General features: G+C 42.8%; 1 protein-coding gene across 1 annotated transcript; it reads right to left on the reverse strand.

Moving 5' to 3' along the window:
• Positions 1–320: 320 nt before the first annotated feature.
• LOC127786423 (uncharacterized protein At1g10890-like) lies at positions 321–11,079 on the reverse strand. The gene is made up of 4 exons (XM_052313830.1): positions 10,781–11,079; positions 8,436–8,633; positions 1,001–1,220; positions 321–652 (listed from the first exon to the last, which is right to left on the reverse strand). Exons 1-4 carry the CDS (start codon positions 10,897–10,899, stop codon positions 419–421), a joined length of 771 nt encoding a protein of 256 aa, XP_052169790.1. The 5' UTR covers positions 10,900–11,079; the 3' UTR covers positions 321–418.
• Positions 11,080–13,826: the final 2,747 nt, after the last annotated feature.

Genomic DNA, 13,826 nt, shown 5'->3' on the forward strand with positions numbered 1-13,826 from the left:
ATTATATTGCTATATTATATCATCAACAGCCGATTGCCTCTATATCATTATCTACATTGGACATATAGCTGATTGCTGAAACCCTATCGCTATCGGCTGGTATTGGCATCGGCTATTATCTGCTATCGGCTGGAATCACTACATCGTCTTGTCAACCGATCGGCTGTTTTATCTGCTGTTTACATATCTTATCAGTCGCAGGATCAAACTGACTGACACACCTGCATCTCATCAATCTTTGGACTTGCACAGGAGTTAAGCAGATCTCCCAGGCCGGTGTGTTCGATTTTTTCGTCAACAATGTGATAGATACATTATAATAAAATATAACACATCCACCAAAAATCCATTATATCTTGAGACAGAGCGAGTATGCCAAATCTTGTCAGATGAAACAGATCATAATACTGAAACCAAATCAACGGTTATTCTTCCCAAGTAATTTCATCTGATTAGCTCTATCTTCCTCCTCCTCTATCTTCTTTCTACGCATCGCGTCTTCCCTTTGCTTTTGAATTCTTTCCAACTCTAAAAATCGCTCCAGCTCTTTCTGCTGCTGTTCCAGTGCTTCTTTTCTTTGAGCTTCCTCTACTTTTCGCCGATTCTCCTCAAGCATCCTATCCAACTCCTCCCTCTCTCTTCTTTCTTGTTCCTGCAGCCAAAAATTTTGAACTGATTAACTCAATTTGGACAAGGTTCTCAGAAGAAGAATTTATCAAATTATGGTGTTGATCTCAATCATACTGAAAAAACATGACACTACTACCAATTTTCAGTTGCTAGTAGAAAAAATATCTACTGAGAAGTACTAGCACCGAGCCAGACTACAAAGGTTCTGCTCTTTATGCAAAAGGATAAATAGTATATGCATTAGGTTTAAGTTGGTGGTTTCATCTGCTTAGCTTTTCAATAGTTGATTAGTTTTGTCAATGTTTGAATCTAATGAGATGTTCTTGTAAAAAATTATCAGCACTAAGGATAGCATGACATTAATGCTCACAGCTTTATGCCTGGCTTCACGCAGAGCCGTTTCCTTCTCTTTTTGTAGCTGAGCATCAACCTCATCAAATAACTGTTTGATGCCTTCCTCAACTCGCCGTTTTATTTCATTTTTGATGTCCTCGGAGTTCAGACGGTCCTCAACATTTTTTCTTATAGATTCTTCAACTCTTCGAGCGAGCTCCTCTTCAAGTAACTTCAGTTCAGCTTCCTTTTGGCGCCTGCTGAGAGAAACACAAAGTTACGGGAACTGGTACAACCTAGCCAAACTGCAATCCATGTAAGCATGAACTAATAGAATTAATGTACTATGGAACTATATATGAACACAAAAGTACAAACTAAATAGTCAAGTTACTCTAGTACAATTGTTATAGAATTTCTGGTTGAAAATAGGTGGATTCTAGTAAAATTTGGCATGCAATGTCTAAATAAGCATAAATATAATTACAACAGTAGAATATTGAGATGAAAAGCACAAGGGAAAACAAAGCATAAAAAAAACAGCCAATGTGGAAACGATAGAAATGTTCATTTTTCATGTGACAGTTGATTAGTTACCGGTTCACTAAATTAAGAAGAAAATTGGCAGGCAGAGGGAGGTGATTAAAGCACATATAAACTCTAATTTCTGCAAGACACTGCAGAACACAAGCACTGCATGGCTAGTTTTGAATCATGTGAAATTTGACTCTCTTTTTTTGTATGATTCCTGAAAAGAGAGACACAAAATGTTCCTCTCTTTTTCTCGAATACTCAAGAGAGATGTGCATCATTTCATTAAGCAAGGGAAGAAACAAGGGTGAGGGAAAAAACCTAGGTAACAATATTATACATGTTCAAGCCTTTGATCGATGGATAAAGCAGGTATATTCTAATCTGTGAAAGTTCCCCAAACATAAATAGTGTTAACAGATGACAACAAAAACTATCTTAACTTCTTACGGAAACATAGTTGACCAGACAGCTTATAAAAGAACCACATACTCCACTTTCAGAACACACAAGTATTATTCCTAGCATTTACGCCTTTTCTCTTCATGTTATAGTATTGAGAAATAAGCATTGACTTTGTTGCTCAAAATTCATTTAAGCATATCGAAGAGTTTCCCAGAGTGTATGAATGTATGAATGTGCGACGTTCATATACTAACTTAACATGTACACTTCCACTCAGAAAAAAAAAATTAACATGTACACCTGTCTGTGGTTACACTTGACTTCATGTTGGATCTCTTTGAATCTTTCTTTACCATTAGACTAGCAAAATTCAACCATTCATCGATCGAATTTGACAGATGATATTGGAAAGATGAGTCTACTTCCCATTAATGCCACTAACATTTATCTTGCTTTATATTACTATCAATTAGAACGGTAATGCAGAGAAATCAATTAACACTTCTAAGCAACAGAGTTTTCAGTAAGTGCAATGAACATGCATCACTTATTTGGCTTTTTTTAAATCCATGAAAATAGTCCAGCTATAAGTTTTGCTCATTCACCTCTCTGTTCCATTTTCTCAGTCAAATTTCTACATTTCCAATATGCATGACAGGCAAGTTCCCTGTAGCATTTCCTTGCCAGAGGTCAGTCACGCATCCATGCCTGACAGCCTGACCCAGCAAACAACCATGAACATCATTTCAGACTGTTTATATTTACGCTTCCTAGTTTTATGTCTCAAAGGAGCTATTAGTATTCGATAGTAGATGTATCAGTTTATATTGGTTACAACTTCTATTATGCTGCATCAAGAATAGACTTGATGGTATAAATGTTTATGCTTCAAATTAACTCCGGAATCAGTGTCCCTAGGGTCCAGCCTATTGGTTTTCGGTAGCCTCGTGCATGAAAATAGATGATGCACAAACAGATAGGGTAGACTCTGGTGGCAAGGCCACACCAGGCATGGCACACATGCATACCGTGCGGCAGTTAATGCTCATGCCTATATTGTGTTGGATTCTAGTGCCCCATTTATCATTGAGAAAATCCATGAAATACCATTGACAAGCACTCTAATCCCAGAAATGCCATTGACAAGCGCAACTTCCTCAAAATGCCATCGTACAAGCGTTTTTCTCCCAGAAATGCCATCACAGCCATACTGCTGTTAACTCCTCTCCGTTAAGTTGTATGAAAAGAAAATCTTACCCCTGGGCAAACTTTTTGCTCAAACAACATTATTTTGTATTGTTTGCTCACACAATATCATTTTGAATTGATGCATATTTAAATTCACAGACATGTATTATTTTTCTATCAATCAAATTATTTCAAAATTAAATTCACAAATTTTGGCATCAAAATTATTTCAGAAATTTTGCTATCAATTATTTCAGCCTGGGGCTGACGCGCCGCTGCCTGGAGCCGCCGCACCACCGCCTGGGAGCCCCGCGCCGTCGCCGAGGGCCGCTGCGCCGTCGCCTGGAGCCGCCGCGCCGCTGCCTGGGAGCCCCGCGTCGTCGCCAGGGGCCGCCGCGCCGCCGCCTGAGGGCCACGCGCCGTCGCCGGGGGCCGCCGCGTCGCCACCTGAGAGCCGCGCACCGCCGCCGGAGGACCCCCGCCGCCGGGGACCCCCCGCGCCGCCGCCCGAGAGCGCCGCCTGCGACCGCCGCCGCACCGTTGCCTGGGGGCGCCACATCGCCGCCGTCGTCGCCCCCCATCGGTTAGGTTTAGGGTTGTCTTTTCTTTTCCCCAATTTCTTTTCTTTTACTGCCTCTGGATAGTAAAATTTGGAGCGAGGGTAATCTGGTCATTCTGGTAAAAAAAAAATTTCTAACGGTGTGGACTAAACGGTAAGTTGACTGTGATGGCATTTCGGGGAGAAAAACGCTTGTACAATGGCATTTTGAGGAAGTTGCGCTTGTCAGTGGCATTTCTAGGATTAGAGTGCTTGTCAATGGCATTTCATGGATTTTCTCTTTATCATTTGTTAGTTCAGCTTGCTAATTTTAATTCCACATGATTGTGAAGTACTATTTTGGACTAATCACCAGCTATTTGTGCATATTCATCAGTTTCTCTAGTCACTCTACATATCGCCGAGTTACTTCCACCTATTTATGTTGGATTATTCTCACGTTCATATTATGCTCATGCATAATTTTGGATCAAAACAATGGTTTCCTCTACTGCTGACCTTGTATTATTTATTTCTCATTAACCTCCCTTCTCCCTTCATTAGTCCTGCATTTGCTACCATCACTCTGATAGGAATAGTGTAAGGAGACCTGTGAGGTCCAACTGTAGGTCAACTTTTGGTGAAGGCATTTAGCTGCTCATCAGTCATCACGTATACTAGTTCAGTTTTGGTATATGGCACTAGCACGCAATACAAAGATGTAAGGTTTTATCCATTTAGCATTTAGTCATTACATTATGAATAAAATACTTTGAAATATATTTTACGACGCCTCAATCCGCATGCTCTAAAAAGATGTAAGGTTTTATCCATTCAGCATTTAATCTCTGGACAATGTGTGCTTCATCAAAAGTTAAGTACACAATTACAAGGGAAGCAATGGAAATCTGTTAGTGCGGAATGTCTGCTCATTGGCCACTGTGCATCAGAGGCAATGGAAGAAGACAGAATATATATAGCATATGTAATATTGGTTGTAGGGCAGCTAGCTTCGGGCCAGTTGAGAATGTAATGCTGCTGTTGCTTAATTTAGGGATTGAATGGTTTAATCTGGACAGCTGGCCAATTCAGTGTTCATGCAGACATAACATGAACAGATTCACTTGATTCTGGTGCTTTGCGGCTATATCAACTGACTTCTACTATATTGGGCCAGATAGATGAGTATTTGCTAATTACATTTTTCTTCTATGACTACTAACAGTAGCAGGGGCACTCAACATATTAAAAAGGCCAATTTGCTACTGTACATTGTGATTTTCGTGGTTTTGGCTGTAGGACACCGTAAAAGTGGATTTTTCGGAGAAGATACTCCCAAATTGTGGTTGTTTGCTACTAGACACCGCCCACACTTTTTTATTTTTTATTTTTGGTTTAGGAAGGAGAGAGAGAGAACACGTGAAAGGTCTAAAATGCCCCTAACGTATTCCAATTGAGAAAATTGACATTTTGCCATCTTCAGGATAGGGTTTCACTGGAATGCCACTCCGGAATGTGGCTTCGTTATAATGTCACTTTCAAACGAAGCCATCTTGCTACATTACCATTTTGACCATGTGTGTGATTTCCAAATGTTCTCCACCGTGCTTTGACATATTTGCCCCTGACCATTTCGTTGACTTGTGTGAGAGAGATGGATCCCCGTCCAATCGCCTCTTCCTCCCGTCTTGCTCGTCACTGCCGCCGCCATAGATCTAGCTGCCGCCGCGCCGCCCCCAAAATGTGCCGACAGGATGCTGGTGGCGTGAGGGAGCGACAAAGAAGGTCGAGCATATAGATTGCACTTGTCATGAGCTCGTCACCAAGTAAGTATTTGCCTAACTTCATCGACTTCATCGTTTTGCAATTTGTTTGGTGTGCGCACATTTGGTCTTCCGAGATCTAGCTGCGAAGTATTTGGTGCGCGTTTGCTGGGTTAGACCTTGCTCTAAGCCACATCTATTTTTTTTTCTCCAGGCTTGAAAGGGAGCCTGAGTGTAGCTTAGCTGTGGTAGAACCCGATGAGGCGGTGGAATCCGTTTTCCTTGTCTCACCCGATGGGGTAGTGCAACCAGTCCCTACTGCTGTTGATTGGGATAGGCTAGAGGTTCTGGCCAAGAATGATGACAAAGGGAGGCAAGAAATTGTTGGGGACGATAAATTCTATGAGTTGTTGGAATTAAGGGCAAAGGATGAGCAAGCTAGACGAACTAATGCAAACCAAGATGCAAATACTGACAAAGGAAAAGCAGCTGCTGATGAAGACAACACTAGAGCAGCAATTCCTGTTGATGATGCAATTCCAGGGGATGGTGATGGCATATGATCCTAACAATCCTTGTATGGCTGTGGGTACTATCTACCCAGGCATGCCTGAGTTTAGGATTGCAATGAGGCAATTTGCTATTAACAAGGAGTTTGAATTGGATTTGGTTAAAATTGACCCAGTCAGATACATAGGTGGTTGCAAAGTGGATGGTTTTCGTTGGCATAATAGTTGGGCTTAGGCAAGCCTGACCAGAAGACTGTAATGGTATTGAATTAATTGATTGTCATTTGTTTCCTTATTGTCACAATGCATGGAATTTGATGGATGCTATTACTTGATTGCAGGTGACAGTGCTAACAGATTATCATAAATGTACATCAAGCAGCAGAAGCAGAAGGAAAACTACCACACCATCTACCAAATGGGCTAACAGTGCTAACAGACTGTCCTAATGTTGATGAAGAATTCATGTATGGGCCCTAAAGAGATGATGATCAAGTTACAAGATGATCACAAGTGTACTATTAACTACTCCCTCTGTCCCAATCACTAAGGCACAGTCAAACTTGGACAGTCTTCAAAACTAATCTTTAATTCTAAATTTCTCATATATAATAATGTTTGTAGCAATAAAATCATAATCATATGAAAGTAAATTTAAATGACAATCTAATAATATTATTTTCATTAAATAAAATTTAATTTATAATAAACTATTTATAAGTCAAATATTTAAAGAGTTGAATCTTAAAATGCGTGCGCGCCTTAATGACTGGGACAGAGGGAGTATGACACTGTCTACGCGGGTAGGCAAAAGGCTTTGCTAGAGTTATATGGTAGCTGGGAAGAAAGTTTTCACTAGCTTTATAGATGGAGGGCAGAGGTATTGAAAACTTCACCCTGGAGTGTGATAGAGATTGATACTAAAGAGGTTGATGGCAGGTTTCAATTCAAGAAGATCCTGCCTCCCTGCTTCTTGGATTTGTACTCTTCTACCCCTTCCCCACAACTCGGGCAACAAATGAGAGGTATTCCACTAGGACCAAGAGGAAACCTGGAGGGTGGGCGGACGACGAGAGGAGCCCTTGAGCTAGCTTGCAACATGCTGTCAGCTCTGTCTCTTCCCGTCGTCAGTCTTTGATGCATTGCCCCTAGGGCCCCTCGGATCCAACGCCGAGGAAAGCACGTGGTTTTGTAGCGCGGAGATTGCAGCGCAAAGCTATCAGCAGCAGGGCATAGCGGGGACGGTGAAGGTCGCGGGGTGAGGGGGCATAGTGGCGAAGAAAAGGGGTGGCGTTGCATATGCTCTCCCTTCAGCCAAGCAATGTGACTCGACCAGCTCGAGCACACTAAAACTGACAGACAAGGGCATTTGGGTCAAAGCATAAAGATCAAAATGGTGGAAAACATTTGGAAATCATAAAAAATGGTCAAAATGGCATTGTAGCAAGATGGCTTCGTTTGAAGGTGGCATTATAACGAAGCCACATTCCGGAGTGGCATTACAGCGAAACCCCATCCCGAAGATGGCAAAATGTCAATTTTCTCATTCCGATTAGACCAAGTGGCCTGTCAGGCAGGTAGATCAGCCGTGGTGCCCCGAAACGGCATCAATGTAACCTAATGCTAATTAGTCGTGCTACAGCTTAATCAACTCACGCATATCAATCAAAGAAATATCTAGACCACGAATCAATTATGGGCAATATTAAATAATTGCTGCTATGCTGAATAGTAAACTTGATGTAACAACAGCCGAATGCGTATGTGCCAATACATACTTTGATCCTATCATATATGCGTGTACTGATTAATTGGTTGGCAGGCCATTTGGACTATTGAACACTCAGGGAATTTCAGACCTCTTCCGCATTCTTTCTCCTCCCTAATTAGACAGAAAATAATAAAATAGTGGGGACGCTGTCTGGTAGCAAAGCGCCACATTTTGAGAGTCTTCCCCTAAAAATCCACTTTTGCGTTATCCTACAGCTAAAATCACGGAGTCATGATGTCCAACAGTAAATTTTGCCTATTAAAAATTAACATGAAACAGCATAATTCCAATGCAATCCCCATATGAATTGCAAAAAATAAGTATTTTCTCAAACCATGAATATACAGAAATAAGTACAAGTGTTCCATTGAGTGGCAGGCTGGCTAGGACAGTTCATTGAGTGCCAAGGCTAGCTAGGACAGTTCATATGGGTGGCTAGGACTGTTCATGATTTTCTCTAAAAGGTTTTAAAAGATATAAGAAAGTATTGGTCTATATTGTGTTTCCAACTGACATGTCCGACAGCTCAAGTGATACATCATTGAATTGTGATATCCTATGGCGCTTTGATGAGTTCTTGATCTTATTTTGCATGTTCTTGATCTTTTTTGGTTGGCGAACAAAATATAATCAAATCAAGTGCAGAAGTACAGTCTAGGTCTGAAGGAAAATTGACATGGATGATATTGCTTGACAAACTACATAATGAGAGCTGCAGTCATACAGAAGAGGTAATCTGCATAGGAATCAAGAAAACATAAAATTACCTTTTCTTATCTCCTTCTTTTTGCTTCTCAATTAAATTGTTTTGCTCTGATACATGACTTGGGCTGCAGGAGTTATTTACAGTGGAACTTGTATTGCTTCGACTTCTCCGTCTTCGTTGTCGTCTTGGTGATGTAGGGCTTCTACGCCTCCTAGGAGTTGGGGACTGGCTTCTCTCCCATCTTGGAGAAGGAGACCGACTTTTTCTCCAAATAGAAGGGAAATGAATTGGACAGAAAATAGACGAACACACAAAATAAGATGATGGAAGTTTGTAATATTGACAAGATAACTACAGTTGAAGAATTGACATGATAGCAAGCATGCAGCAATAGAAAAATATCAAAGCAAACAGATTAGTATGGAATGTCACTATGCCAAGATGGACACCAAAAATGCAAAGAAACATTCATATTTGTACAGCGTGCCCATGTAAACAGCTAAGGGAGCTTGTCGACTTGATCAACTAATCCACAACTTGTTGACATGGTCGACTAGTCCATGACTTGGTCGTGTGAAAACAGGGGATGCACTATAGTCTTTACTAATACTGTGCTAAGCACTATATATAGTATAAACTATGAACTATTGAGTAGCTAGCAAGACAATAAGTCAACAAGGAATAAACACAATAAGCCAATTAGCATGGTGAATTGGTGATTTGCTAGACTAACCACGACTAATCTACCACCGATTTTAAGACTAATCTACGACTAACCACAACTAATAGCGCGAGTTACAATTTGGTCGAGTTGTGGCCTTCTAGTCCTGTGGCTTGACCATCTTTATGATTAGTCAACACCTAGTCGCGACTAATCACACAACTTGATAACACTATGACTAAAGAATGTGATGAACACATGTAACAAAGAAGATACAAAAATGAAACATTAGATTTATAAAAAATGCCAATTCATGGAATATGATAAATTAACAACAGTAACATATGAGTAAATCCACAATTCCACATTGAATGTTTGCCAAACAATATGGCCTATAATCACGAACAACAAACAAAAGTGAATATAAAAAAGATCAGGATTAGCTTATCATATATGAAATGTTCTTACAAAGAAGAAAGAAATTCAACAGTTCAAAAAATGATGTTAAAAATACAGTTCCAACCATCTCTGTAGACACAAATCTTTGATACTCCTATCTCCAGTACTAAGTAACAACAATAGCTCAGCTATCGAGGTAGAAAAAGATGGATGCTTTTAGTCAAGTTGTGCTTTAGCCTTTAGCCCTAATTGTAACAGATGTCAGCATATGCTCAGCTAACTGAAGTTACAAGATTGAACTACTCCACATTACATGGAAATTTTATTCTTACCTTCTGAAAAGAAAGCATGTCTCTTCAGCACCAAAAATAAAATCAAAAGATGAATCACAAAAAAAAATATTGGGTTCACAAAAAAAAAAAACCCAAAAACAATTTGTATCTAAGTTAGAATGGCTCGGTTGAAACTGACACTTGTGGATCTGGAAATAGAGTTGAGCACACACTTGCAGGGCACGACATGTTCATCTACCATTTCTAGGATAACATTCTGCAACAGGATGACCATTTAAGTCCTTTGCAAACAGCTGTTGATAGTAAATCTTGTATAATAGGAAAACAGCGAGAGCTAGGCAGAATGACACACTAGTAGGGGCCCTGTTCTTTTCTGATTCTCAACTTTGGATTTTCTTTGCCATGCTACCCAATCCCCCAAACGATGCATTTCATGCCAAAATTTTATATATAAAATTTTCTTGGAATACTTTTCTAGAGAAACTCTGCAGTAGTTCAATTCATTCGCTCATATCCTCAAATAGCCATCACAAAACCAGATTATCCATCCATTTTGAGCTATCTCAATCGAGGCCATAATCTTCTATATTCACATAACATATTTTCTTTGTAGATTGCTATTTGCAAAGACAATCAAAAAAGGATCTGCTAGTTATGATAACAACAACAGCAACAACAACAGAAAAAAAAAGATCCGCTAGTCATTACAATACATAGACTGAAAAATGAGTTTCTTCCACAAGCCTCATACTCGAGACTCTGCGTGGGGAATCCAAATTTCTGATATGTTTTCTCGTCTCGTACTCTGTCCAGATAAGCAAATCTGTTATTTCAAGTGGATTTATTATATTTAAATATGATTAATTTATTTCTTCTATCCACAATTCTAAAAGAAAAAATAGCACTAGAAATATGGAAGGCATTTCATGACGAATTCCAAATTTCCAATCCCAAAAACTCACCCCAGCGGGTACTGTACCAGAGCCCGAATAGAAGCATGCGCAGATTGGGGAGGATGGAGAGACAGTGAGCGGGGTAATCGGGGATGCGTACCGTGTGGAGGTGTAGGGGGATCGGCTCCGATCTCGTCGACTCCGCCGGTTCCCATACCGCGGGGAAGGGGAGCGGCGCCGGCGGTGCGACGGCGGCGACCGAGACACCGCACGCGGCATCCCGCTCCGCGTGGCAGCCGGCACGAACAAGCACAACGGCGCCGCCGGTCTGACTTGGTCACCGTGCTAGTGCTGGGACTGGGAGGAGCGGAGAGCGGGTGGGCCGGTGGAGCAATACGGCAAGACGATGCAGCGCCGCGGCGGCCTAAGATCCCTAGGGTTTGCGGCGCCTGGGCCGACTGGTTACTACAATCTAATTCAAACCCACTCCAACCCAAAACATTTTTCCTCGGGTTAATTTGTTCCAAGCCACCGCAAATTTGGCTATTCAGAAAAAATTCATTACAATTTGTCTATTCATAACCGTGCCACTAAAATTTTACAAAATTATAACCGTACCACTGTCGTCACGTTTTCCATCCATTCCCTTCCTTTTCCATATTCTTCCTTCCTTCTCCCGTCTTCTTCCTTCTTTCTCCCGCAGTGAAGTTGAGCGCGTCTGCAACGGCGGCGGCGGTGGCGAGTACAGTGTCCACACGGCTTCACACGTATTGGCGCAGTCGGCGTCGGCCGCAGCGGCAGAGTTGTACCCGCCATTCCCCGCCGTGGCAGCGGAGTGCCCGCCCATGCAGAGCCCCATTTTCAGAGCCGAGAGCCGCACCGCCGAGGCCAAGAGCCCCATCTCGCGGCGTCTTTCCCTTCTCTCTCTCTTCCTAGTTTCCCCTCTCTCTCCCCTCCCCTCAGGTCTAATTACTTTGCATCGAGGAGCGGCCGGGTCCAGATCTCGCACCAGAGTCGGCCGGCGAAGCCTTGGGGGGTTCCTCGTCGTCGCTGGCTAGCTCCGGCTGATGCCACGCCTCCTCCTCCATCTGGCGGGCTCCAGCACCAGCGCCTCGCCTCCTCCGCTGCCGCCGGCACCAGTAAACCGGCTATCCCGCTCCCGCCGCTGATCCGCGCGTCCCCATCTCGCCGGCGGCGTCAGTCTCCTCCTCAGTCTGTGGTGAACTCAAGCAAGCCGGGCATGCTCGGCGCCAGTGCCAAGGAGGCGGTGGCGCGTGGGGACGAGGCCGTGAGGACGGTGGAGGAGGCCGTGAGGTTCCTCGACTGGACCCAAGGCCGCCGGCCGTGACCACGTGCGGCGGCTGAACGAGGTGGCGACAGCGTTACACGCTGCGATGGGGAAGAAGAGAGTCACCGCCGCCGGTCATGCTCGATGTCCAGCTGCGCTACTCGACCTTGCCGGCGACCTCCCTCTTCGGCTTGACTCCGAAAGAAGATGGGAGAAGGAAGGAGAAGACAGAAAAGACAGGGGATAGATGGAAAACATGACGGTAGTGGAACGGTTTTAATTTTGTAAAATTTCAATGGCACGGTTACGAATAGGCGAATTGTAATGATATTTTTCTAAATAGCCAAAATTGCAGTGGCATGGATCAAATTAACCCTTTCCAAAAGATTTTTTTTATTTGCAGTGCCATGGATAAAATGAATCCGGCTTCAATTCCTATTTGCAATTCAGATTTTTTTTTTATCTTGTTCTTGCTTGTTTCTTCAATTTGCTTGCAGGAATAAGATTGACCTACACTAGCAAAATCAATAAGCCACGGAGAGTTGTATCTATCGCTAAGGCACAACATAACTCAAGAAAATCAAAGTGCTAAACAACTAAACTCCTAAACTCTTCAAGTACTAAAACTACAACTAATAAACTCCACATGCAAAAGCTCAAGTGCAGACTAGCCTAAACAAACTGATCGTTGCCGTTGATATCGCTTCCTTATGGTCTTCTTGTTAGCATAAATCCTCTATATATTAAATTATGCAAGAGGTGAGTACTTATGTACTCAGCAAGACGTACATATTATAAATAATTAAATGTAAAGGAATATGTAACAGCCTTAAAAATTGACAATTATTTAAAACCGATTTAGTTTGTTTTGATTCTCTAAAAATATAACCGTCGAGTTAGTAGTTTATTTAAAATATTATTTTCCATGTTTCTTTTCGATGTTTCTTTTCTCATTTAATTTTGTCGCAAAGTGCATATCATCCCTCAAATAATTCCTTTGATCCGATTTAAATCTATCCTGAATATCATACCATCTAAATCCCACACCAATTCAAATCCTATCTATTTTAATCTTCACCATAATTTCCTTTTCTCTATTTCCACCCTAATTTTCCTTTTCCATATTTCTTTTTCTTTTTCCTTCTCTGTTTTTCTCCTCCTTCCCTTCCTCTGTTTTCTTTTCTTTCTTCTTCTCTACTTGGCTTGGCTGAGCCAGCCCGATGCCAGCCGTGTCTGTGCCGCCTCCTGCTGCCTCGCGCCCAGCTCGTGCCGACCCGCGCACGCCACACGCCCGCATGCGCATGCACGAGAACAACCGACGGACGAATGCCGCTGTGACACCTCCAGCTTCCTGCCTCTATAATTCCTTCGTCCCTCAACTACAAGGAGACCGGAGGCAAAAGAACCGCAATTTCAACCTTTTTCACCTCCTCGAATGCGGCCCAACTCCCGTTGACTCAATCGTCGTCACTGGAGGAAAAATCCCTAAAACCCTAATACCGGCGCCACTAATTGAGCTCCAAAATTCATCGTGCACATCGCTGATCCTCTGAATTTGAAGGTTAAATTACGTTCTCCATGCGATTACTCCCTTTCCCCTCTGTTTCCCCATCCAATCCGTCGCCGGCGCCGCCTCCCACCATCACTGCCCTGTTAGGCCGCCGCTGGCCACATGACGCGCCGCCGCTCCAGGCCACCCTAGCTTCAGCCGTCGCTTCCCTGGGACTCCTCTCGCTTCAGTGAACCTCACCAGGCCGCCGCCCCTCCCCGGAGTTTGCCGAAGTCGCCGCCACCATGGCTGCCTCCGCCTCCTGTTTCTACCCGCCGCAGCCACGCCATCGGGGCTTCTCTCGCCTCCGACCACAAAAACAGAATCGCCTCGACCCTAGATCGCAAAACCGGCGCCTCCCCATCCAAA

This window comes from Oryza glaberrima, chromosome 10, assembly GCF_000147395.1.
Source record: "Oryza glaberrima chromosome 10, OglaRS2, whole genome shotgun sequence".
Lineage (NCBI taxonomy): Eukaryota > Viridiplantae > Streptophyta > Magnoliopsida > Poales > Poaceae > Oryza > Oryza glaberrima.

Coding starts and splice junctions, on each gene's coding strand:
- LOC127786423 (XM_052313830.1), bottom strand. CDS start 10,899: ATGCCGCGTGCGGTGTCTCGGTCGCCGCCGTCGCACCGCCGGCGCCGC. Junction 8,634..10,780: donor TCCCCCTACACCTCCACACG/GTACGCATCCCC, acceptor TTGGAGAAAAAG/TCGGTCTCCTTCTCCAAGAT. Junction 653..1,000: donor GTGAAGCCAGGCATAAAGCT/GTGAGCATTAAT, acceptor TTTTGGCTGCAG/GAACAAGAAAGAAGAGAGAG.